Consider the following 27,929-nt stretch of genomic DNA (forward strand, 5'->3'; position numbering starts at 1 on the left):
GGCCCAATGGTCAATGGTACCGGGTCACACATAGCAGACTCAATAAATAGTATGTTCCCTTCATGGCGCTGTACTCGAACGGGAGCGGCCCAACGGTCAAAGGTGCCGGGTCACACATAGCAGATCCACTAGATAGTGTGTTCCCCTCTTGGCGCTGTACTAGAATGGGAGCGGCCCAATGGTCAAAGGTGCCGGGTCACACATAGCAGATCCACTAGATAGTGTGTTCCCTTCTTGGCGCTGTACTCGAATGGGAGCGGCCCAACGGTCAAAGGTGCCGGGTCACACATAGCAGTCATACTTGTAAGTCTGAATATGGAATGCCTCTGAAACACACTTCATCTGATTACATACTGATAAACATTTAATTTCTTTCCAACCTTGATTAAATTGGTGTTGGGGGTAGTTATTACCCAAAAGTTATGGAAATTTCTCTCTCTTGGAATTGCACGGAGTTTTATGCCAAACCAAAGGAAAGTGAAATGCAAAGTTAAAGGAAAGTGAAATGCAAAGTTAAAGGAAAGTGAAATGCAAAGTTAAAGGAAAGTGAAATGCTTAATTGGAGGAATATGAAATGCTTAATTGGAGGAATATGAAATGCTTACTCAGAGGAAAGTGAAAGCAACAAGTATGTGGAAGCAAACTAAAGATGTGAAAATAAATATTATTACTACTGCATGAGTTGTCTGACTGAAGTGAGCGACCTTGGGAGCATTTCGGTAAGACAACTCAGGCAGGCTTTACTTAGGCCACTCCCCTAGGGCGGGTCAGTTAATCAACTCACTTGTGCAGCATCCTATTTAAGTCCAGGTGTGTAAGTTGTTCATCCTTCTTTACTGCAGCACTGCGTTCTTTGCCCCACCCTCCTCCCCGGCTTCCACCTGTGAGCTCCGTTAGGGGTAGTTATTACCTAAAAGTTATGGAAATTTCTCTCTCTTGGAATTGCACGGAGTTTTATGCCAAACCAAAGGAAAGTGAAATGCAAAGTTAAAGGAAAGTGAAATGCAAAGTTAAAGGAAAGTGAAATGCAAAGTTAAAGGAAAGTGAAATGCAAAGTTAAAGGATAGTGAAATGCAAAGTTAAAGGATAGTGAAATGCAAAGTTAAAGGAAAGTGAAATGCAAAGTTAAAGGAAAGTGAAATGCTTAATTGGAGGAATATGAAATGCTTACTCAGAGGAAAGTGAAAGCAACAAGTATGTGGAAGCAAACTAAAGATGTGAAAATAAATATTATTACTACTGCATGAGTTGTCTGACTGAAGTGGTTTCTCCATCTCTCTGTTTGACGACATTAGTTTGCACATTGGACCTTTTTATTCTGTTCTTGATACAAATAAGAAAAAATATCTTAAAGTTGGTAGTAGCACAAAAGGCAACAATCAGCTTTTCCCCTGTGTAGGTTTTTGGAATCCACCTGCTGCTCACATTATTAATGTGTCAGTACTAAAGCTGAGTTCCTGATTGATTGATTGATAGGGTGCAAAGCTATGCCAAAGTTCACATATTTGAGCTCTGGAAACAGTTCAAAATTTGTCATACGCTGCCGTTAGAGAATTGCATCACATCAGATGCACAAAATGCACCACAACACCTCTTATCGCATTAGCGTATGGACATCAAATTTAAAATGGACACCCCTGACAAGCAAAATGCATTTGTAGTGAATGCAGCATTAGGATATACAGGATATCTTCTCTCCAGTGTCCCCCTCCAGAACTCTCCATTGGCATTTCCGAGGCCAGCTGCCAGATTTCAATGCACTCACACCAAACATTCATACCTTCCATTTGATAAATCAATGCAAAGCATTTAATACCAAATGTTGCAGTTCCTCCATAGACCACTGGAGGCACGTTTCACGAATAAGCAATTAACTACAATGTTAAAAAGTTTGAATTTGAAACAAAAACAAATTTGTGTGTATTCCTGTATATTCTTGTTTGTGTTCACTCAAGCAGCACTGTTATAATAGCGATGTCCATTAGGTCATCACAATGCTCACGGTAGCAATATTCAGGAGATATTTTGCCAGGAGCTCTAAACTGCCTTAACCAGCTCCTCTTGATTTAGAGTTGTATCGACTTTTCCTCTTCTACTGGATGGCTAGGCTTCTAAACCTCTCTTTAAGGGAAGTCCAAAAGAAAGAAAGCTTAGACCGTTCGGTGAGCCTGTAGAGCACATGTGTCAAACTCAAGGCCCGCGGGCCAAATGTGGCCCACCATGTCATTTTATGTGGCCCTCGAGAGCATAAAAGTTTTTAATTTCTTAAAACAAAAAATAAAAATTGGTGTGTATTTCATTCATATCTAGGTGGGATGGGACTTGAAATCTCAGATTGGGGAACTATACATTATGACTTAAACACTGTTCATATAACCTAACCTGACGATCAAATGTAAAAAGATTTATGCTAGAGAAACAAACAAACATATGTTTTCTATGCAACTGTAATTGTCACTTTAAAAAGTTATAATAAATAAATAATGAGTTATTTAACATTAAGGAGTAGTTACATTTATTTTTCATTACATTTAGTTACATGTATAATTCATATCTGGCCCTTTGATGACAACCACTATGCTGATGTGGCCCTCGGTGAAAATGAGTTTGACACCCCGTTGTAGAGCCAAAATGCTGTGAGTGCCAGGTTGTATTGAACACCTATACAACATGCAAGTGTAAGTAAGGGTGACGTAGATGTGATGCCTGTGTGTTGTACGGATTTTTCCGTTTTTTGACCCCCTTTAAATCTACGGACTCCCGTAAGTGCAGTTTACTGTATGTGATAAGTCCGTGGTCCTTGAGTGCCATGTACAGATGACCCATTTTTCATTTGCAGATAGTCCATATATATCCATTAAGGCAGTTGTGTCTAAGGTGTAAGGGCATCGTACGACAGCATCACTCGTATGTCACAAGTGCGTACAACTTACATTAGCATTACGATGCACCCAAACGTATGAGTCATACGTATGGGTGCACTCATACGGGCCCAACCCCTGTGTGGGTGTATGTGACCATACCTCATCACAATAGTGTTGTGGTCATAAGGAAGTAGATGATGGTGAGAACAGCAATACAATTTGTTGTAAAAGAGACGTGAGTCCAAAGCAGGTAGTGAACGTTCCAGGGCCCAAAGTCAGAGCAGCTACAGTTAGGTGAGTTCCGGAGTCCAAGCCAGACTGAAGAACAGAGGCAAGAACAGAATATCAAAAGCTGGATAACAGGCCAAAGATCAGTACAAGTCAGTGATGGACTCAGTACCACTCAAGGTAAAACACGGGGTTCAGGTGGAGGAATCTGCCTTAAATACTGGAGAAGTGATGAGTAGCAGGTGTGTCAGGATGCCCTGCTCTCATCCTGAACACACGTGCAAAGAGAAAGAAGGAAAAGGCAAAGACCAGCAGAGGGACAAGGACTGTCAAGTCATGACAAATAGACTTACACAGAGTCCACATTACATCATATCCACCAATGACGTGTCGATCTACCTCACCATCCCTTACACGGCAACACTGCAAATTGAGACACTTCACCTGAGGGAGTGACTCATTCCTAACCTGGAAGGGCCACCATCTACCCTTATCCTGGCTCAGTTATAGAAGTACTGACTCACAGTACTCTTAGCCCATTTACACTCATCTGCTAACCTGGAGGTCACTGCTTGAAGCTTCAACTGAGCCAAATGAGGAACCTCCTTTGAAATTGTTGAATGCTATTATTATCTAGTCTCTTTTTTGTGATTAAATTAGAGATATCTGTTTTTCCCTTCATTTTTATGCTCCTCTCGTTTTCATTCCACCCTGTCCTGGTTTTCTCTTGCAACAGTAAACTATCAGGATCCTCCTATCAATAGAAGATGGGTATAGGTCTGCATGTTGGTTCTTTTCAGGCCACGTACAACCTTAAGAGGACTTCAGAGGATCACAGAGAAGATCTTTGAGCCAAACGAAGCTCCCTGCACAAATTCCCACATTTACACATTCTCTCTCCCCGTTTACTTCTTTGATGTTCAGCAGATTATTGAACACAGCAGCGGCGGAGAGTTGATCCCGATTTTACTCTCAACCACCCAAAAAAAGTACAAAAAAAATAAAAAATCCGACCTCTGTTCAGATCCTCCTCCTTTTCAGTGATTAGTCACAGTGCAGAAAGCAATTTGAGGGCCTGAAAGCAAAGACTTTCTGTTCATCTCAATTTTGGGGACAGAAGTTGGAGAAAGTGGCTTGACTGTAGATTCAAAATTGCCACAGAGGGGTGAAGAACAATTTGAAAAACGCCTACACTGGCTCTTTCATGTTTTTAGCTAGAACAGAGGGGTAATTTAGGTCGGACATTTGTGCACTTAGGAGTAAAAACACTCAGAGATGGTAGCAGTTATCCTGAACAAACGGCAAAGCCAGTATTTCAGTTTTACAGCTGCAGATGTTTTTTTTTTTTTATGTCCTGTTTTACAAAGAGATTTGTGCGCCGGTCCTCTTATCTGTGTGCACCAGAGATATTTGCAGGGTGAAAATCTCACAGTCACTCAATATTTTTCACTGGTAAAAATTAGTCACACCAGAACAAAACAAAAAAACTGGAAAGAAGAGCCGTGATTACAGCTTTGAAGTTAACAATGCATCGTCTTTCTCTTTGCTTTGATATCCATCCTGTTGAAGCTGTAAACAAAACAAAGGACCACCAAAGCATCTTTTGTGTATGCAGCAGCTAAACCCCCCAATTCTGTTATAATTAGTGGTTGGAGATCAATATTTGACGCCATAATCAATCAAAACTGTGAAAATTGTTCTTTTTTTTGCAGTAACTGCAGTAGGTGAAAGAGAATTACAGGTTAAGTGGCCCCTTAAATCAGCGCTGTGATTAGCATGTTTTGAAACGGAGCTCTAAACATTTCATTTGACCACGTTCAGGTCATTTTCATGTTTTCATTGCATACACACTTTAATAATGTAACGTGTTACTGTACATGTTAGCGCAAAGCTGCTTGTAGGAATCTGTCGGAATTTAAAGAACGGCGTCACTAGCTCTAAAATTACGGCGTTCAGACTGAAAAAAAAGGATATTTCACTCAGCTCTAATTTATGTTAAATAAAATAGAGTTCTTCCAAACTTTGAGTGTTTTTTCCATAGAGTAAAATTTGCTGTGTAGCTTTGGCTTCATACTGCAATTGATGAAAACACACACTTGAACTTTAGGGCCTGCAGGCGTTCTGTTTTAGGCTACATGATGGCTGTCACTCCAGACCTGACACTGATTTGTTCAGAGGCGGCTGTAAGACAGAAACCTGTCATCCTTAAAGTGTGAGGAGAAACATTCATACACAGGAATATTTTACTGCCACTGCAGGGATTTTATTAATTGCTTCAGCGGCACCAGTGAGGCTTGATTCAAGGTTGGTTTGAATCTGTCAAAGCAACACGTTCATCATGCCAAAGCAATGCTGTCGACTATGGGTGAGATGAAAGGCTACGAGTCACTCGGATGGCCTTGGAAGGCGGTTTTTGTGACAGGTGGGTCCAAGAGTCTGTTTTATTGGAAACCAGCTTTAAACTTTTGTTGAAAGTTTTTGTTGTCTTTATAGATGTCCAACCCAGCAGAAACATGGCCCCTAATGGAATCCATTCTTTAAGGAAAAAACACAGTTCTAAATAAAAAGAGTTCAATCAAAACATGATTGACGCAACTAAGACTGTTGTGCATTAGAGGTGTTCGTTTACAACACGCTTGATGTCAAAACACAAAAATAATCCAATTTTTTAAACTGTTTAAACTAAATTTACATGACAAATATGTATTGAAAATGTGTACAAACTACATAAAAGGCAACGTAGTTATAGGAACCGGGTTAGATTACAGATTTCCTCCTTAACTAAAGAAACTTTTTGTTTCCAACAATTAAAAATAAAATAGATTTTTTTTGGTAATGCACAAATCTATCTTCCATTATTACCGTAGGTCTGTCATTGTCTACCAACGAAATCGATTCAAAGTCAATTTAGAGGATTCTAATTGATTTCCAGTTCATCACAATGTCATTTAATATGAATTTATTTTTAAAATCTATGTTACGCAATATTCTATGTTGTCTAGAAAAACACTTAACTGGTTAATTATACATAAAAACATATTTAAAATAAACAGATTTTTTTTTAAATTAAATTCAAACCAAAAAGCTGTTTTGTTTTCTGTATAAAAAGCCAGAGAATTGCTTTAACCGTGACCCCGAAACGGATACAATGTTAAAAAATGAATGAATAAATGAAAATGAATAGGTACACAGTGTTCCTTCATCTGATCTAAAAATAATATAATAATAATATAGACAAAATCAGCAAAGTCATCATCTTTATTTTTTAAAATAATTTTAAATGTTTTAAGTTTGTAAAACTCACGACACACTTAATACACTTTTCTTAGACAGACAGAATCATTTTCATACTTTTCTCTCCTGTTTAAACTTTCAAAGTTGATTAGAAAAGTTCATTATTATAGGATGAAAACAAACATGTTGTGGCAATTAATGATTTGTGTACATCTGTCAAACTGAACTCATTCTGTGCAGGAGATCAAGCACAGAGGTTGATTGACAATCAGGAAGCAGAACGCAATACAGTAAACCCTTGTTTTTCGCGGGGGTTACGTTCCAAAAAGAACCCGTGATAGGCAAAATCCGTGAAGTGGAAACCTTAATTTTCTTTTACAATTATTATACAATTAAATACTCTTTTATACATTGAAAATAAAGAACAAACCATTTTACAGGCTCACGCATTTGTTTCACAAATAAAAGTACTTTAGAAAAGTTTTTTTCAACAAATAACTTCTGTACTTTACTGTCAAATAATAATTTTAATCATCAATGTGAACAGAAGGCTTCAAATTGTGGAGATTAGCCCCGCCCACCGCGACCCGAGTAATTGGATTAATCGGGAGAAAATGTAAAATGATCATGAAAAAAATACAAAGTACAGTGGGACAAATAGTGACTCAGGTGTATTTTACTGCTGAGCCGCTGCATCCTGACTCCGCTCTGCAGTGTTTTCTTCTTTTGCAGCCCGCGGTGGAGGTGTTTGGTCGGGAGAAGAACATAGTGATAGGCAGTTGTTGTCGCTCTTTTTCTATGGGTTTTAGAGAAACTCGAAATTGCAAGATGATTTGCACGTACGTAATGTAAATTTGGCGAGCTGTTTTACTTATGTGTACATATTAAACTGCAACGTTATTGACGCACAGGTAGAGAAGAAGCGGAGTGACTTTTTAGCCAATCAGAATGCAGAACACAATGAACCATGCAAATCCATGAAGTAGCGAAACCGTGAAAAGTAAACCGCGTTATAGCGAGGGATCACTGTACACTTTAAAAAAATGTTTTAAAACATGCAAAATGCACACAAAAAAATCTGTGAAGCTAGTCATGGAGAGGGACCATTGCATTTCAAGCAAATTCATCTAAATGTGAACTGCTGCTGCTCGGTGTTACCTTGATCATTTTCTTTTACATTATCCAGTATGTTAGATTCACTGAACCTTTTTTTTCTGTTCTTTCAGCTTAGTGTTCGCCAGCATGTAAAAGCTTTTTAACTGTTATGAAAATAAAGGAAGCCTAAATGTGAAGAATAGAAACAAGTGAAACGAGCTGACTTTTTTTTTTTTACAGTTGAGGTACAATTTCACACATTAGAGTCAGAACATTGGTATGTTTTGAGGACACAAAACTGCAATTTCAGGCTTTTCTAGTTCTGTTACACATGAACTGTCAGCTGCTGGAGTAACGTTGGGTTGATATTTTCAAAAGTATGCATATCCAAAGGATTTACAGCTGCCTGTCACCCGTCTCACTGTCCTCTCACAGAGACGAGACAGTCGATTGAAACTTAAAGACCCACTCCGATGACATTTGTTTTTTTGGTGTCTTTATCATGTTCTTGTGGGATTATTTCTGATTATGGAAGACATTTACAAAGAAAAGGAATCCTAAAATTGCATTTTTGAGGATTTCTCTATTCAAATAATCGTGAATCAAGAGCAGATGGAAAAAAATGGAGTTTAGAAAGACTGTAGTTGGGACAGAAAACATACTTGAAGGGCCTCAAGCTCCCAGCCCCGCTCTGCTTCGTTTTCCTCTTCTGAGCTGGCATCTGACTCAAAACTGTCCGGCTGGATAGCTCCAATATTGCTGCCATATTTGTTGCCCTGCTGTTTTTTTGGGGCTGTAAGCTATAAGAGAGAGTGTAAACAAAAGGATGATGGGAAGTAAAGGCAGGCTGAATGCTGATTTCCATTGGTCTATCTCCGTTGCGTTGATATAAAATAACTGAACGTTCAGTAACAATCAGGTTGTTTAAATTGCATCTGTCATGTCTGCCGGAGTTCTATTTCCAGTCTGCTGACACGTCAATTTTGCTGCAAAAAGCAGGAGAGATAAAAACAGGTTTGGGTTTCGAAATTAACACTACTGTAGCACTTTAAAAATAAAGCTTTGTTTTATATTTTAGGTGACTTGCCCTGGTGATAACGCTCGTTAGCATCGTAGATAACGGTGGAGACAAGCGTCGATTACACCATGGACTTTCCCCATGGACGACGGACAGTTTACTTTTGGAAATACTAAATCTTACCAACATTTCAGTCAGACAACTCATGCAGTACAAAATATTTATTTTCACATTCTCTAAGTTGGCATTCACATTCTTTTTCGTTTGGCATAAGGCTCCGTACAATTCCATGAGATAAGATTTCCATAAAACCTTTGGGTAATAACTATCCCTAATGGAGCTCACAGGTGGAAGCCGGGAAGGAGGGTGGGGCGACGAATGCAGCGCTTGCGGTAAAGGAAGAGAGTGAACAACTGCACACCTGGACTTAAATAGTAGGACGCTGAACAGGTGAGTTGATTAACTGAACTGCCCTAGGGGAGTAACCGAGTAAAACAGTGCTAGAGTAGTCTGCCTGAAAGGCGACCAAGGGTGCTCATTTATGACATAAAACATGCATTTTCCAAGAACTCCGTGAGGGAGGGGAGGACACGAGGCAGGTTGCTTAAGTTTTGGATGAGCGGAGAGAGCGGGACAAACTACTTGATATGGGGGTGGCAGGACAAACCACTCCTCTGGGAGCTAGGGGGGAGGGGGGGCAGACCAGAGACACAACGTGGTCAACGTAAACTAACCGACGGTCATGAAACAGACTCCCTACGCAACGCAAGGGAGGCGCACCGCTGAAGGACCGGTGTAAATCTAGAGTTACTCTGCACCTATGGTCTCGCCCACAATTTAGTGGTGACTTTCTGATGAACTCCTGCTGCTCTGCAGAAACTATGACAGAGAAAACGATGCAGGTGTTTTGATTTTGGCATAAAACATTTTTAAAAGACCACTGGGAACACTTTTACAGAAGATTGAAACAATCGAAAAATTGGAAACATTGTGGTTTTTAGAAGCTTTAAAACAATAATAAATGTAGTTTCACATGCAGACATAGATTTACTTCTTTAAATCAAACACCACTAGTACAGTTGCACAGTACGTCTTCTGTATTTCTAAACAATTTTCATGTGACATCTAAAAGAAATGCACTTTGAACAAAAGTGTGGGTGTCTTAAATAAAACAATTTATCTTAAAAGTACTTGTTAATACATCTACTAGACTAATAATTTATGGAGCTACTTAAAAGCCCATTGCAGTCAGATCAGATTTGATGAGCTTTAGGGATATATTTTCAGGAAAGTGGTCACTCCATTAGGTTTGTGTGTGTGTGTTACTGTGAATCGACATATTTGAGTGAATTTCTTTCATGGATCATTAAGACACAATTTATTCTAATTTATGCTAAGAACTACAGAGGCTTATTTCACAGAGTGCTCCCTCTCAGCTTGAACAGGCATAAAGGAAAAAAGGAGTCGGCAGGTGGAGGATGCCTCACGCAGCTTTAGCCTTTTCAGTTGCACGATGGGAAAGCTCGCTAATGCAGGCTGAAGGTGAATGTGAAGAGAGACTTGCACAGTAGCTGCAGTTTCTGCATCTCTAGAGAGCGCACCGACATCGTTAAGAAGATTCTGACGGCGTTTCTGAGAAACCTACATGCATGCCGATGTTACAATCTCAAATTCAATGTCCAAATAAAAAAAATGGACAACTTGTCAGATCATATTGGCCAGAATGAGCTCATGTTTTAAATTAGCCGTGTTCAGCACAAACTACAAGTTTTCCAACTTATTCAGTCATTTCCAAACTATCTTGGACTGTCTGGACATGAAGTTTGACATTATGACTTCACTTGGAGAACAAATAAAAATGGTAAAATGTCATACTTATGAGTAATGATTTGGTAAGGACAATCCAAAACAGTTTGAACACAGAAGGAATTGACAGAACTTTAAATAAAAAAAATAAAAAAACGTGGACGTCTGGTCTACACTAGGTGTTCTGTCCTCAGCTCTGTCCTCTTGCACTGTATGAATTGCAAGCGGCAAACGTGGAGGCTCAGAAGTTGTCCTCAGTGTGGAGGAGGAGGCAAGTATTCTACAATCAGAAAAAGGTCTACGCAACATGATCCTCTTCACTCCCATGAATCCCAAAGGTAATACCACATTTCTCAATCACCACTCTAGAAACCAAAAAGCAAAAGCTATACCAACAAAAAGGTTCTTGGTACACTTCTTACTTGGACCACAACTAGCCGTGTTAGATCACAAAGAAAAATAAGGTTTGGGGTAACAAAGAAACTCCACGGTAAATTCAACACAGCAGCAAGATCCTAGAGTCCACGCTTCCACAGTAAACAGTAAACCTAAACAAAACACAGCAAAATAAACTGGCGCTGGGACTGAGCAGAAGCAGAGGTATATGTGAGGTGGTGACCAGGTGAAACTAATGACTCTTGATTACTGGAACCAGGAGAAGAAAATATAGAAATAAATCTAAGCCAGCAGGCTGAGAGAACAGGACACTTGTGCAGCATTTTTCCTTAAAAAGCCACTCAGGTATAATGGTGTTTTTAACATGTTGTGGCATTTTCTGATGATGGTGGACATGTATTTGGAAAATCAAGCAAAAAAAAGCATTCTCTGAATATTTCTTTATTCAAATCGTTTTTAATCTGAAGCAGACGTGTCATAGAAAATAACTCAAAACTGGACGCCTGGATGACACGAATATTGCCCGCCATTTTTGATGCACCGGCAATGTTCGGTTGGGGTGTGAGGGGCTGTACACTAGCGGGAGAGTGCATGAACATAGAGCTCTTGGCATTAGGGAGGGCCAAGGTGGGCGGGGTTTCGTCAAACTGGTGGTCCCGCCCACAACTCAGACAAATTTCAAATGAACTTTTGCTGCTCGAGAGAAACTATGTCCTAAAAATAGAAAAGTTTTTTGATTTTGGCTAAAAACAGCATCATCATAATTAAAAGACCACTGGGAACGCTTTGATAACAGATCAAGAGATTGTTGTGGACCTTCAAGGCTCCAAGTGCTTTTAAGTTCCAGTTCCATTCCCCTTCACACACATAGCGGCTCTGCTGCCATTCAAGGTGCCAACCATACCACCAGGAGCAACGTAGGGTTCAGGGTGTTGCTCAAGGACACTTCAACATGGGCAGCCAAGGTGGTAATCAAACCTAGCTTCTGACCAGAAACTAACCAATCTTCCTCTTCACCACAGCCGCCCAAAAACAGGTTTTTCTGTTTCCTGGATGTCATGTAAATCATACTGACAGTATGTCATTCAGATGATGATTCAAACATCCAAACCTGGAGTTATTTTGTTGCAACATTTGCTATTCTCCACATGAATTCCTTCTAAAAAGGTTTATAATTTTGAATATAGCAAACAAATAAATATGGAGTTTACTGCATTTTATGCTTTTATTACTTTAAATCTACATTTATTACAGCTTACAAAGACTCATTATTCACACCCTCTGGCATTTTTTTTTAAATACAAGTTTCTTTTATTTAACCAGGATGTTTCTTCCTAAATCAAAGTGACACTCGGACCTTCCAAGCGGTGATAAGATGGTCTACAAGAGTGAGAAAAAACCCACATCTCAGCTTTCTTTTTTTGACACATTTAAGGGTGTCAATAATTTCAGACTTGACTTTACACTTCAGAAAGAAAAAGTGCATCTACTTTTAGAATTTATAAAAAAACAAACACTATGAAGAATGAGCCTCATAGTTCTGCAAAAGAAAGAATTAAAATCTTCAAAAGAAGAACTAAATTTCTGAGTATTTATTCAAATTGTGTTGGATCAGAAGCAGCTTCAATGTTGCTCGCTATTTTTTTGCTACGCTGATATTATTTTGGGTTTGTGAGGTGCTTTAAGTTGGCGGCAGAGAGCGTAGACATAGGGTTAATGGGAAATTAGCCAAGGCTAACTTGTGCGCCAACAGTCCGGCAAATTTCTAGTGAGCAACTGGCACTCTGCAGAAAATATGTCTCAAAAAAACGACAGGCGTTTTCGGTTTCGGCTAAAAATGACATAATCATAATAAAAATAAAAAAACACTGGGGGAAATTTTACCATAAAGTTGGAGTGGGACTTTAAAGGCATACTGTTTTTTTCTCTCTTGGTATTTAAATTTAGTACATTGTTTAAAACCGCAAATGAGTTTATGCAAATACCTGGTAAGGATTATTTGAAATCCTTATATTTTTTTTTTAAATATGATTTGTTTTTGCTCGCACACAGAAAGGCTGCAGTGTTGTGATAGGCCACTTTCCTTGAATGCGTTTCACCAAGGCAGTGAAGCAGAGCTTCATTTATTGTTGTTCATTGTATGCAGGGCAGCATCCTCAGCCTTGCAGCGGCCGTGATCATTTCTCCGTTTGATGGGGCCCAGCGCACCTTCAGCGGCGTCTGCTCTGATCTGCACTCGACCTTCCACAAAAGGCACAATGACTTTAAAATCTTTCATGTGATCTCAGGGAGGCGTTTAAAAGGAGAGCCGAGCTTCTCAAACGTTTCCCCTAAGGAAACAGTTGAAGACCTTTCAACTTCATATAAAGCTGCTTCAAATCAAGAATGCAAATGTTGCCTGCTGTTGGAGATGGTTCTTTATACTTGAAAGGAGTGGGAAGGGAAAGAAAATTGACCAAACGACCTTTGGAAAGTTGTGCGCGGAACAAAGTTGTGATAATTATACACCCGAGATAATAATTAGTATCTCTGAGGGAAAACGTGAAGTTAGCTGAACCTATAAGACTGCACTACAGCACAATTACCTGCTTAAATTAGGGAGGGACTGCCTGTAACTGCCATAAGTGTTTACAGTAATGCAGCTGCTAGTACATGAGCATGGGGGATGTAATGGGGTCAGCACCTGAAATCCACAACTCTGCACTGTTAGGGGTTTTAACCTGAAATTTTAGGTGAAATTAGCACAAGTTTGAGTTTTACTTTAGCCTACTATGACATTTGCAATAAAGAAGGATTAGGATCTTTTTCAAGTCCACCAATGGTCAGATGATATTGGTTAGTGACCAACTGTTTTTTGGACCATAAAGCATGCCAAAAATGTGTGAATTTTCACGAAAATCAACTCTATGGATGAATTGTGGTTGTGCTTACTGACCTCAAACTGATTTTCTTTGGTATACAGCGCTGAAAAATCCATCAAAATGTTTCAGCAAACTACAAAGGCGCACTGCTTGATGGATTGTTGGAGCATTACGGCTAAATTTTGACTTATATGTCGTGTTGCACTCTCTGTAGAGACTGTCAATTGCAGATAAAAGAGATGCACATGAACTATTATACAGGTGGCTCAAATATACTCAGAACTTGCCATCAGTTCCTCTGCCTTTCTGCTCCTTTAGGCATTCTAGACAGTTTAGTCACACCTCTTTATGCTGTCTTGTGCGCCCTATTTTCTGAAAATAGAGTAGCCTTCAGTCTTACAGTTGTAGTTTTAGTCATTTTTAAGCTACAGAGTTTGATTTTTTTTATTTACCTGCCAAACGCCTAAAATGTACATGTGTTTCTTTTTTACCATTTGATGTTTTCTCTAAAAGCTGAGCAGTGAAGGAGGCATAGATGGAGTTATAGTTCATTTTTTGTCCAATGCAGATTCATTGTAGAGATAGGTGAGCTGGGATTCATTGATGGCTTTTTCTTCACCGTAGAACAGTGGTCCCCGACCTTTTTAGCGCCACTGAGCGGTATGATTTCACACAAAGTTTTCATGGACTGGTCTTTAGGATGTGGCGGATGATTATTGTAGCAACGTTATGATGAAGGGGAACAGAGACGCGACAAGGCAAGCTCTGAGCTTTTATTTTGACATTCATGTCATTGTACATCATTGTACAGGTGTCATCCTCTCCCCTTCCCACACTCATGGTGCAAAAAGAAGTACTGTCTATTAAATGTAGCTTTATTTTTTTTGGAAGTTGAAGGCTCCTCTTCTGTCTCCTGGCTGGGCTTTTTCCCCTTGGCAAAGAAACTTTCCAAAGACGTTTGTTTTTACTCATTTTGCTAGTTCCTGGGTTTTATTTTATTGGGATCCTATCACGTGACCGAAAGAGCGCCTTGGCCAGAGTCAAGAGTGACATAGACGGATGGAACAGAGAATCTGGCAATTTTTCAAAATAAAACCTCTTTCAGATTCCGGAATAAATAAAACAGAAGTCATGTAAGTTATTTATTCTTTCTGTGCTGCCCGGTACCAAATGACCCACGGACTGGGACCAGTCTGCAGCCCGGGGGTTGGGGACCGCTGCTGTAGAAGATAAAGGTCTGGGGTCTGGTACCTATTCAGCTACCACAAAAACACAAAATGACGTTTTTTTTAAATGAAAAAGGACAAACCTGCAGCCTAGCAAGAAAACCTGACCGCTTTATTGGTTTTAATCCGTAAACTTGTCAGGTTTACAACCCAACTGGTTGTCTCTTGCGTCTACAGTAGACAACCAGTGGTTGATACGGTGCAAAATATAGTAAGAATCTTAAAGCCAGACTTGGTCATTGGTCTTGAGTAGACAAGCACTACTCGTGGTCTAGTGTAAAACAGTGAAATCACTTGAGCCTTTTGAGCCTCTCAGGGGGTATCTAATCTGCCCTCACTACTGGACTTATTGGGTCCTTGCCATGCTGTCACGTTTGTTGTTGAGGATCTGTGGTCATTAGCCTGCAGCACTATCCACTTAGTCCAATCAGAGAAATATCAGTCTTTGAGTCTATATTGTTATTATTTCCACATTGGGTAAAGTATTGACTGTATGTTGACATGTACTTTAAATAGATGAAGATAAATGCTGCCAAACAAGCCCTCAGACCCTCCTACAAAGTGTTTGCGCCAATCTTGACGGTCTTTAAACTACCGTAACTATAAAACAGTTTACGCAGTTAACGCAAACTAACTGGTTGCTTTGTGTTAATTGTGCAAACACACTACTACCGTGTGGTTGCGTTCACACCGGGTGCATGTGGCACTTAGAATGCGCATTCAGATGGTGGTCTTCACACTGGACACACAGGGAGCGGAATGGAGGGGCGTTCTTCTTTTGTTTTTGTTTTTTTACTGTTTACTAGCACTTGTCCACCACCTACAGTGGGATGAGGCTTAATGTAAAATGTTGTTGTGGTGCAAACCTCACTAATCTTGCTGAAGGCTTTTTCTTTAACAGCTCTATTCCGGGATGTGAAAGACTCAGTGCTATAAAAACCCGTCCGGGCATAAAAAGTGCAATTATTAATTTCAGCTTCGTGATCATGTGTACAACGGTTGGTACTTACGCGACCTACACATCACTACCAAACCTGAAATTCGGGTTGACGTCAGTTTACATAGACTTTTCATTGAAAGTGGCCGTAACGCAGCTTAAAGGGTTGCTTATCAGAGCAAAGCTTTATTTCCCCACTTAAGGATTCATTGAAATTATGTTAATTGCGTAAACAGGTAGTTTGAAGAGCGTGTTATTTCCTGTTGCCGCCAACACCAACAACCATGGAAAAGGGTTACCACCAAGTTTAGGATTTTAGTGCTGACATTTTTTTTGATCACATGAACTACATTTTATAGAAAGGAGTCATCCGTTGTTTGGTCGTTCGTCTTCTAGATCTGCTTTGTCCCTTTCGGGGTCATGGGGCTGCCGGAGCCTATCCCGGCCACTCGTGGGTGAAAGCAGGGGACTTCCTGGACAGGTCGCCAGTCTGTCACAGGATCACAATCACAAACCCATGCACACTCACATTCACATCTAGAGACAATTTAGAGTAAACAATGACTATGAAGTATGTTTTGGGGCGATGGGAGGAAGCTGGAGTCCCCAGAGAAAACCCGGGCATGCGCTGGGAGAACATGCAAATGGTTGTTTGTTTGGTCATATTTGACTCAAAGACTTTTTGGACGTTTTGTGGTGGTTTACCTTTTTTTTTTGGAGACATCTGGCAAATGCCATTTTAAAAAGAAAGCAATAATATAATGTTTTTTTCCAATCTAAATGAGTTTTTGCTTTGTTTTGTTTGGGCTATAGCTGTGGAGAAACACTGGTATCAAGTATACGCAGAGTCTGATCTGCAGGCAGCACAGCTACTTATATAAATGTCTCATCATCGTTCACTTGTATTGTTCAAAGCTGGGAGAAAAGAGAGCATGTCTGAAGTGCAAAAAAAACTCTTACACCCACTCATGTCACTAAAACGCACACATTAAGCTGCCCACAAGCTTATTCTTATTTAAAAACACTCTAAACCAATCAGTGAATTTCTTTTCTCATACTTGTGTAAAATACTAATAAATATGTATATTTTAGGACCAATTAGTTTTTAATTGTCCTCCAAACCTCACTTAAAAACTGACATTTACTGCACCTTTTATGGCAATACAAAGCAGTTATTTTGTCTTAATAATGCTATTAAGGATATGAAGGTTCATAATAACTGAAAGTCATGAGTTTTTTTGACATAACTTTCCGTCTTTAACAATGAAAAAGAGAAAACGTGGATGTGGTTTTTGTCACCTAATCAATATCTCCTTTTATTCCCTCTGTAGACTTTGTTTTTTTAAATTATTATTCTTTTTCCCTAGGACAGCTGGTTGCTTTTACGATCAGACAAGAACGTTACTCTGAATGCCAGAAACAAGGAGGGGCAGCTGACTGGTCAACTCACAGTGGGTGAGTTTCCAGTAATTATTATTCTACACTCCTACAGAAACAGTGAACTTGGCCGGCCTGCTGTCAAAGACACGTTATGCTTGTTTAAAGCTCATTAACTGTGTATGAGAACTGGACTGAGTAACCCCCCCCCCCACTCACGTCTCAAATGGGAAGTACTTCTCGATTGAGAAATAAACAGCTATTACTCATTCTATTTGTCAAAAACACAACACAAAAATAAAAGTCTGAGACCTCTATGTGACACTTTCTTGCAAATCCTTTTCATGATATTTTTTCTATAGGGCAAGTTATTCAAGGTATAAACTGACCAATCAGATGCCTCAATAAACATAGGCGGAGCCTGCCGTTGCTCATGTCCAACATTTAAATTATTTGATTGACAGATTTTGTGAAGCCCGCTTTCACATAGTAGGAGGGTGGCATTCCAACAAGCTCACTCCTTGTTGGCGAAAGCGGTTGCCGTAGAAACATTGACCAAGACCAATTAATACTTACTGACAATGCCTGGCTCCAATCCATATTGTAAAGTAGCAATTGAATTGATTTCATTTCGTCAGAGTAGGTTGTGAGTCCTTTTCTATGGGTGATGTCACACTCAGTCAGTCCAGTTCTTTCAACGTGTTGCCTCGCTAAATGTAGGATCTGCGATTGGTGAAGTCGGCGGAGTAAGCATCTTTTTTATTTTATTAAAGATGTTTTTTAAGGCTGTAAAACTCCACACACGTTTCTTAGACAGACATGAACATTGTCACACTTTTCCCCTCTTGTTTTAACTCTCAAAGTTGAAACCTTCATAGAAAAAAAGTCCAGTGTTGTGGAATAAAAGCAAAGATCTGATATTTATAGAAAATTCATGCAAATGTGGCAAAATAAATGCGTTCTGTACAGGAGCCACGGAGGAGATTGATTGACAGTGGTCTACAGACACCAGGATGCAGAACACAACTCCCTTAACAAAAAAAAAAGGGGGGGGGGGGGTGAAAAATTGTACTGAAAGAAATGTGTGAAGCCGTGAGACTACAAAATGTGAACCATAACATATTAAAGGATCACAGACATGGTAAAGCCACGAGCAACAGTGGTTGGCCTTACAGGTGTCTGTTCATAATGTTTGATTCAACTCTAGGGGATCTTTTATGCTTCCACTCCACAGTTCCTTCCAGACATCTTCCTCCTTTCTGCTGATTGACAGGACAATAGACTGCTCTCATCATCAGGATTACCCACCAGCGAGCTCAAATTACAAGTCATTCACATGATTAATGATCACCGGAGAGCAAGCGACCCGCTTATCAACAACATTAACCGCTATTGATCTGCTCCTGGACAGTTGAGGCTAATTTGATGGGGCCGGTGATATGACACTTTTTGGTCACGCTCTGCCATTCTGGAGAAAAACCAGCACCTGCTTTAGTTTAAAAAAAAAAAAAAAGGATATTTGTCGGAAGAATGAATTCAGTCGACACAGTCATTACATTTCTTAGCAATTAAACTTCAAAATCAAAATAATAAAAAGAGGAAAAAACATTTTCTTCTTGTCATTAAAAACAATTTTGCAGCAAGGAAAGTAATAAAACATTTCTAACTGCTGAGATAGATCATTTATTTATGTGGTTTGTCAAAATATCTCAATTTTTCATTTATTCACTGTAGTTCAGCTAATTTTAAATTTAAAAGTAAATGAAACCTTCTTCTGAGATGTCAAGGACTTCAAACTAACACATTTTTCTAAAACTGCCTTTTAATATTTTCTAAAGTACAGAAGGGTTTCGTGCCTGCCGCTGTGTCAAACTGTCTTCTTGTAGGACCCGAAGCTGTGGAGGTCCAGTGTCAGAGGCTGGAAGTGCGAGATGGAGATGGAGGAAGACTGCTGTTTACTGCAGATGAAGAGGAAGTGGCAATGTTGACGGACAGGCTTACAGTCACAGGTAAAGGTGTTGCAGGCTTACAGGGGGATTTTGAATGAAATGTGCAAACATTGATCTATGGTGAGGTTTTCTTTGGTGATAACTAAGCCAGCTATTGCGTTTGAGGAAACTGATTTTTTTTCTCTCTATTTTATATAATTTTGTATGGAAATTTCATTGGAGTCATTTTATTCCCTACAAAAAATCAAGTCTTATTTTAAATTAGATATAATGTTAAAGGAACTATGAAAAGAATGAATAAAAAAACAATTACTTACAGTTGTGTTTGATAGTTTTTTAATATTTCTCTGTGACATTATATTTTCTAGAAATTAAAATCCAATTTGTTATCTTTTGAAATAATGCCACATAGTTATAGTGAAAATTAAAACATGATAAATGTACCACATCGTCTCTGCCAAAGCTGAACAGCAGATTTTTCTCTTTCTATTGACTACATTCTTTTAAACTCTGGTACTTTCAGAACAATAACACATCTATTTTATTCTTCACTTTGTGAATTCCAGCCTTTTTGTGTTTAGTACAAACCCGTATTACTCTTCCACTAATGTGCTTTACCTTTGGGTTCAGTTTGAGGTGCTTAAATCAATTTTGGCTTTAACTGCTGTAACAGTTAGAATGAATACACTCTGTTTTTGTAGATAACATAACATAAAATCACTTTTGTGCTTGTTTGTTTGGTTATGAGTCTAAAATAAAGAACACAGAGACACTTTGTGAATGGGATCCTGTATAAGAGTAAAATCCTTAGGCCTTAGTCACAACGGATGAATAGCCATATAGATGAATATGTGCTGTTTGTGGGCAAAAAATGGGCAAACCTGTAAGAGGCACACAGGTAAGCCGCAGAAAATATTAGGGACATAGAGCAAAAATTTTCTTTTTTGTATGGGCATGCTGCGACTGGTTGTAGCTAACACTTATACAAAATGTAAGGGTTAATGGCCGACAAAGTGTGCGTTATTACTTTTTAACACACGCCGTGGTAGCCTGAACCGTCCGACGCGAAGTGCGTTAAAAAGTAATAACGCACACTTCGAAGGCCATTAACCCGCTTATACCATGGTCACTTACAAAAGCAATACATATTAATCAGTTTTTAGTCCTTAATTCTTGTTTTTTTTCCGATTTGGATTGCTTTTCTCACAAAAGCGGACTATTTGTCATCACGTAACAAATAGTCCGCGTCGCGCCGCACCACCGCAGCAGTCAAGATTTGGCGATATATATTTGCTGATCTTTCCGATTGGTTGAATAAAGCATCAGTTCAGAGAGAAAGTTCTCCTCTTACTGCTTGTTTTTGTCCAAATGATGAAGCAAAAGGTTGTTTTAAAGAAACCAGCGCAGTGATACAAAACATTTAAGCTAGGCGACCGGAACTTCTTTTTTCACCGTGCGGTTATCAGGGTTTAATGCACACCCAGCAGCCAATCAGAATCGAGTATTCACCCGGACCATGGTATAAGTGAGGATAAGTAAAGGGGAAGTAGGTGAGACGTTGTAGGGATTTTTCATGTTTTTAACCCCACCAAATCCTTTGGACTGAGCAAAGAGCTCGTTAGTGAGTGCTGTTCGAGTGATAAGCACATCCTATGAGCATTTAAGTATCACATTCACACCCTGTGGTATTCGCTAGCCAGTATTCGCACCTTGCTAACGACTAGTATGGTGTAGTGGCACCGTACAGTAGCATCACCCATATGTAAGTGTGTGCAACTTACATATATACATACAGTATATAAATATATATATATATATATATATATATATATATATATATATATATATATATATATATATATATATATACACCTTACAAATACTTTACGATACACTTACCACATGCAAAACAGTAGTAAGTTCCTGCAAGACACACCTGCACTCCCCTTAAGATGTGGCCGCTCCTCTTTACAACCCTTCATGGGACCGGACAACCCAAAAACCAACAGTACCGGTACGGGTCAATCCCTGTATAGGTGTATGTGACTAAAGGCCGTGTCACACAGCCACTATGTACATTTTGCGCATTTCCTTATGACATTTCAGTCTTTGGTGATACACACGAGATATACGTAATTCTTAAGTGTTTATTGCGTTCGTCATTCGGCGATGTGCGCTGATGTCCGTCAAGGGTTTCGGCTGACGAGTCTTTACGTGAATTCGGTTTTAAGCTGCTCAAAATGTTTGCTCGGTTGAGAGATGCACAGTTTATGCATATTTTACCCAGTTTATACGCAATTAATATGTAAAGAGACACAAATTGTAAGAGATACAAATTTGTGGCTTTCCACGACCATTCCATTAATATCTATGTATGTCTAAAAGACTTTTCATGCATGTACTATCAATGTATAACTTTTAAATCGCGTATACGGCACACAAAACACGTGAAAAATTTGTAATTGGCACACAAAGTTTGGCCCAGATTTGACTTTCACCCTGATTTACGTGTTCTTTGTGTGGGTCATTTGTTCTTCTTTCACAGTTTTAATGTGGTTCATTGGTGATACATCTGTGAAATTCTTTTGTAATTTTTCTCACGTATATTAATATATGACGAATTTTCATTTGCAGCCAATACAGTCCAATTTTCAGTTTTCATCCCGCAATACATAGTGGCTGTTTGACACGGCCTTAAGACTTTAAATATAAATACATATGTTTTTCCTTTTTAGTTTCATTTGTACTTAAATGTGTCTGTTGTGAACAGGCGCAGAAGGTGCTGTTTTTGAACACTCAGTTGAAACTCCATTGATCCAAGCGAGGACTTCTGAGGACCTCAGGTAAGTTCTCCATTCACTTCCCAGAACCTTATTAAAGCTTCATGGTGCATGTCCATCTGGTTGAATAAGTACCTTAACTTATCTTTACTCTCTAGTATTACCTCAAGCATCTGCAACGTGTTTTTATCCCCACGGTTAAACCACCAACGTACGAAATAGCATCAAGTAACTTTTTAAAACACGTAGAAAGCTTGGTGAGTGTATCTACTGTACTCTTCGACTACTATGTGCTTGTGATCGCCACTGAAGTCTGCCCAAGGCTCTGGGCCCCTGGACGCTCCATTAACAAGCTATAAGGAGTGTGGTTTGTTGTCCAGTCTCGTGGTCCTGAGGAGAGGGCTGGGATCAAAGCTGGCAGAAAAAGTAGTGTTCTGGCAGCTAATTCCTCCAGAGTGAGAGGAATACTGATGAATTCACTTTCAAGCAACCCCTACTTTTTCTCCCACACATACACGTTCTGGACTCAAGGCTCAGCTCAGGGGTGACCATCTGCAGTGTGGTGGAAATGGTAATGAGCACCATAAAAACGAAGAGACAGTAAAAAGAAGTAAAATGGAGCTAAATTCTCTTTAATACTCTTTATGTTTTTAGACGCACATCATTCCAAAAATATTCATTCGCTAATTTTTACAAATGCTTAGATGTTCGTCTGCAGTTAGGAAAGCAAACATTAAATAAAAAACCTTTTTTCGGCATCCTTATAATTATTAGCTTATAATTTCATGTAATATTTACCCTTTAAACCCCCCCCAAAAAAAGAATAAACAAACAAACTAATAAAGAACAGTTAATTATTCAAGTTAGCTTGAATAGAGTGTTAGCTCACCTTTGCACTAACAGTTTGCATGATTGAATGACTGAAATATTTCACACTAGTTGGTTTTAAGGCATAAGTATGCGTGTGAACACTATCTGTTTTGTGTCCATGTCGACATTTTTGCAGCTAACAGGTGTGTTGATAACATTCGAGTGTGTGTGTGGACAGGCCCCGCCCTTTTTCTTCCCTTCTTTCCTTTTCCGTCCGGTCCAACACCCAAAATTTTCAAACATGGTTGAAATTAATAAAGTTTGGCCTCAATTACAAAAGGGGTTTATTCAGTCATACCTCTGGTTTGTCTGAAGATTAATAACTCCTATTGTTAAAGTAAAATATGTCCAACACAAGAGGCCCTCAGCTCTCATCTGCCTGCCCAGCTGTTGGACAGGACAAGTTAAAAAAAAAAAAAAAAAAAGAATATAGACTGCATACACATTATTTTCCTGTTTAGAGGCACATCATACCAAAAGTATTCATTTACTTATAAATTAACTAAAGCATCGTTTCCTTATTACCGGATGTAATATTTTTAAGGAAAAAAAATACAACTTTTTTTCTAAAAAAAAAAGGACATTTGATAAAAGAGATATTGATTGTTGAATCTTGGAGTTTTTTTTTCGTTTAATTGCTCTGTTTATAAAACAACAGAAACATCAGGTTTTATTTTTTCATGCATTTGTATCGGAAACTAAATTAGGCTTTGACTAAAGATGCTGAAATTCATTCAAATGTATTAGGGACTGACATTTATTTATAGCCATTCAGCTGATAGAAAGAAATGGGCTACAGATTGGACTGAAAGTACTTTGCTTTACAGAGAAAAATAATATAAAGAGGCTATTTTTTCTGAAAGGAGTGTTGCTCAACCTTTCTAAATGTATTGTCTCGAACTATACATATGGATGGTCCATTAAATCTATCAGAGTTGATGGTTTTAGAACCCAGTTGGAAAAAAACAACTTGTTTGTGAAGCTAAACGACTTAAAAAAAAAAACTCCAAAGAAGTAAAAGTAAACCCTGACAAACTTGCTTTGAATGGAAACAAAAAGGACGACAAAACAAAGACGCTGTCAGTGACTTGCCGAAAATCATGCACTTCATACAGTCAGGACTAATTAGGTGAAACAAAAACCCAGGAGGACGACTGACTCTAAAGCCTGATGTGACCAAAGATAGATAAAAAACAGAAAACTATCAGAACCTGTACACAGGGCATGGCTGAATCAAACACATTAATCATGGAAACTGAACCATAAAAGCACCAAACCTCACTTATTTAAAGTCATACAAATACTCTTGTCAAACTTTTTGTTAGACAATGAAATTAGGTCATTTTTTCCTCCACTGCTGGTTCATTTAAAGTCAGCCTTTTCACTCCATGCTAGAATTCTCAGCTGAATAATATACTCTGCATCTTAACTAGTTATAAAAATTAAACAGAAAAAGTACATCCACAAAGTAAGTCCACGGCACTGGCTCACCGTCAGATTTTGGATAGATTGTAACCTAACTTCAGGTTATTGACATAAAAATAGACACTTGGCCTTTTTTTTAAACATAAAGATTTGTTTAAATCTCGCCAGAGAAGTCAAAAAATTGTACTTGAATTTTTTTACCCAAGTCAGCTCTAAATGTAACAAATAGAAGAGTCTTAAGATGGAACTCTGTGGAACGCCTTTGATTTTGCTTACAGGGTGAGTAGACCTTGTAAGTGCTCCTCATAAGAGGCTGCCTCTCCACTCTATGACCCTACAACCGCCTGGTCAACCCCAAAACCCAAACCACCTGTCCACAGGGTTGAACCGCACAAGTCCATGTAACTAAGGCTTTGAGGAGGAAGGGACCTCAAGCAAAACCTCAACTCTTTGGAATTGTTTTGACCTGATACCAAAGACAAATAACTTTTTTTCTTTGTAATTTCTTTATATAGGTTTTTATAGCAGCCTTTAGGGGATAAAGGCTGCTATAAAACCTCATTCACTGAAAGCACACCTATTTTCATTTTGGACTAAAAATCCTAAAAAAATATATTTCTAAACTTTAGCTTATATATAACATACATGTTTCTTTTACAGATATTTCATTTTTGTTCATTTTCTAATTAATTTAATATCAACTGGGATAACATTAATTACAGTGTTAATTGAGCCTGCATCATTCATATACGGTGTTTTTATATTTAAGGATATTAAGAAAGATGTTGTCCTTGTCTTTGACCACAAAACTCTGTCCCTGAATCCAGCTGGAGCCGACTAAAAATATTTTGCCGAGTCTTCATCTAACTGCCTGCGATAAGAAGCGCTTACAGTCAAGAATGATAGGCCTAAATATGCACATCTTCTGTCAATTGCATAATCATTTAATATAGCGTCTGTTTGAAGGATGGTGCCCTGATTTCACATGCAGTTGTCCCAAATCCATCTTAATAGGGAAGTTACTTGTGTGATGAATCTTTCTGTACCAGAAGACCTTGCTGTGTAGAATCACTAATACAGCTGTCAGGCTCCTGTAAAATGATTGATTCAGAAAAGAAATAAATTACAGATACTATTTGTTCATAAATGCTAACCTCAGCTAGAATTCCTGTTCAGATGTCTCCAAGCTTTTTCCTTATTTTACTTCTTTTCTTTTTATTTTATTTAAAAGTTTTATGTTTAACTTTCTGTGAACATTATGAAAAGAACAGCTTTAAACTGTGGGTTCAGACTTGAATAAATCAGAATTTTTGGGTTAATAGATCCACTTTTTTTATAGATCGAATCCAAATGAAGAAACCAAATGGTTGATGCCGTTTTATAGCACTTATTAAACAGTTTTCTATCGACCGCTTGGGTTTCTCCCCCGTGCAACATGAATAAAGCTATTAAAGGCGGTCACCATTATTCCTACAATGCAGTTTTGTGCACATGAGGAATCAAGCAACGATCTGTTCCTGGTTAAATTTGTGAGGTTGATAGTGAAACAGACCATTGACGAGCGGCTTAGATGAGAGGAATTTGCCTTTAGTTCTACTGGCAATGCCATTCCGTGTGTTTTATGAGGCTTTGCATCTTAAGACTTTGAGCCTTTTGTTGCCTTAAAGCTGAATAGTCCCCGAAAAAGGTACCGACCAGAATCACAGGTTCTGTTTGAAACCAAAACGTTTATTTGACCTTTCCTCTTTTTTCTCAATCAACCTTAACTCTTTAATTACTGACATGGCGACATGGAACAACACATGTTTTTCGTGCTATAATAACTTTTCAACCATTTACACAATTAAGGTAATTCCAACTGGCCCTGTTTCGGAAAAAAACAACTCGGCGTCTATATGAAACACCTAAAGCGGGGGTGGGCAAACTATGGCCCTATGGATAACCCAAACCCTGCCCCACCCGTAATGGTCAACCCTCCAAATGGGAGCATTTGACAAAGGTTTAAAGTGTTGAGAATTGGTGCAAAGCTGCTTTTCTCACCGATAGAATTCCTTGGAATTACGTTCATCTCATAATCATAATCAGTTGAAGAAGGTCAACACCAGTGGCCTTGTGTAGAGTGTCCGCCCTGTGACGGCAAAGCCGTGAGTTCAAATCCAGGACGAGTCATACCAAAGACTCTAAAAATGGGACCCAATGCCTCCCTGCTGAACACTCAGCATTAAGGGTTGAATTGGGGGGGGGGGTTAATCCACCAAATGGTTCCCGAGCGTGGCTGTGTCTGCAGCTCATCACTTTTCCCAGGGGATGGATCAAATGTGGAGAACAAATTTCCCACAACAAGGTGTGTGACAGCTAATGGGACCTTATCTTTAAAGCTCTCGTGTTTTAAATCAGGGCTCCCCAAATCCAGGCCTCAAGGGCCGGTAGCATGCATGTTTTCCAACCAACCTGCCATTGAAGTTCCTTATTGGCTAAACACACCTGATCCAGGTACGATAATCAGCAGCAAATAAAGCAGGGTCTCTGGAAAACCAGCAGGAAGCCCCCCTGGAGGCCTGGATTTGGGGACCCCTGTGTTAAAGGGTTAAAATTAGACATATATTTAAGTTAGAGGATCATTTTCACACTTTTCTGAACTACTAAGACTAGAAACTTAAAAGTATTGCTGAAAGTTGTGTTTGGTACTAGGAGACTCTTGAAGCTGTGGGTCGTCAGCTCCTACACACTCTATCTGCTTTGTTTTAACTAACTTTCTGTGCTGTGGCATCCACTAAGGTCACTAGCGCATTCTGCTCCTGCTACTGCATCGTGATGCGCTGACCTTTTTGTTGATGTAAAGGTTGCTTTGAAAAGCAGGTCGGTCAGGTTTTTCTAGATAATGGGCGAGTGTGTCATAAATAGCCTTTTGGACTTCAAGCGCCTCATAAGTCATCTATTATGAGGCCTTTTGCATTTCCGAGTTTTTTGCGCTCCGGAAACCCAAAAATATCATTAAAATAACAAGCATTTCTGCAAGGTGGGGAGTGAAGCATGCAGGTACGCAATGGCCTCATCAGTCAGCCTAACGATCTGAAAGTTATAAGGCATTGTGACATTTCAAAGCAAAATAGCTATGTCATCTCCCTCTGCAATTGAAAAATAAGGTCAACAGCTGCTTACCTCAACAAACCAATCCTTAATCCTTAATATTTGCAGAGCTGCAGCAGTATTATGCATTCGCTCAAATAAAGGAAAAGGCTGTTGTTTGCTTTACAGTGAGGCAAATAAGTATTTGAACACCCTGTGATTTTGCTAGTTCTCCCATTTATAAATTATGAAGGGGTCTGACATTTTTTATCCTAGGTTGCATGTCCACTATGAGAGACACAATCTAAGAAAAAATCAGGAGGATTGCGCTTCTGGCCAGCTATCTCGCCTGCCTTAAAAAACAGCTTTTCTGCTGGAACACACCTATCAATAGTTTAGAGATTTTCTTTCCCACTGTACTCAGTGGTGGAAATACCCTTTCTTTTTTTCTTCTCCAAAGGCTCCTCCTTCCTTGGGATGACTTGTCTTCCATGTATCTGCGCAGTCCCATTTATGCATCTGTATTTGCTGTATGACTGCTCTGAGAAGCCAAAACCCGAGTGTTACAATCCTCCCTGGGACACCGAACAGGGTAAAAAGCGCAACAAATCGTTATTCTGGTCACGCGACTGTTGGAACAGTTCAATACGCTGTGAGCGGGGGGGGATTCAACACAAAACACTGGAGTAACTCACCCAGAAATGACGCAAGCACTTTTATTGTCCTGTTTATTAAGCAGTGATCGATACTTTAGTGAAGTATTCGATACCAAAATTGGTAATGCATGGTAATTG

General features: G+C 39.1%; 1 protein-coding gene across 3 annotated transcripts in view; it reads left to right on the top strand.

The window, feature by feature from the left end:
• LOC101164098 (zeta-sarcoglycan) overlaps window positions 1-27,929 on the top strand; it is a 59,136-nt gene that overhangs the window by 26,751 nt on the left and 4,456 nt on the right. For all 3 annotated transcript variants that reach the window (XM_078936190.1, XM_078936189.1, XM_004079660.5), the window contains 3 exons: window positions 17,033-17,120; window positions 18,929-19,051; window positions 21,762-21,834. In XM_078936190.1, the coding sequence (XP_078792316.1) occupies window positions 17,033-17,120; window positions 18,929-19,051; window positions 21,762-21,834 (284 nt within the window). The remainder of the gene's footprint in view (window positions 1-17,032; window positions 17,121-18,928; window positions 19,052-21,761; window positions 21,835-27,929) is intronic.

This window comes from Oryzias latipes, chromosome 18, assembly GCF_053564925.1.
Source record: "Oryzias latipes strain Hd-rR chromosome 18, Olatipes_Hd-rR_3.1".
NCBI lineage: Eukaryota > Metazoa > Chordata > Actinopteri > Beloniformes > Adrianichthyidae > Oryzias > Oryzias latipes.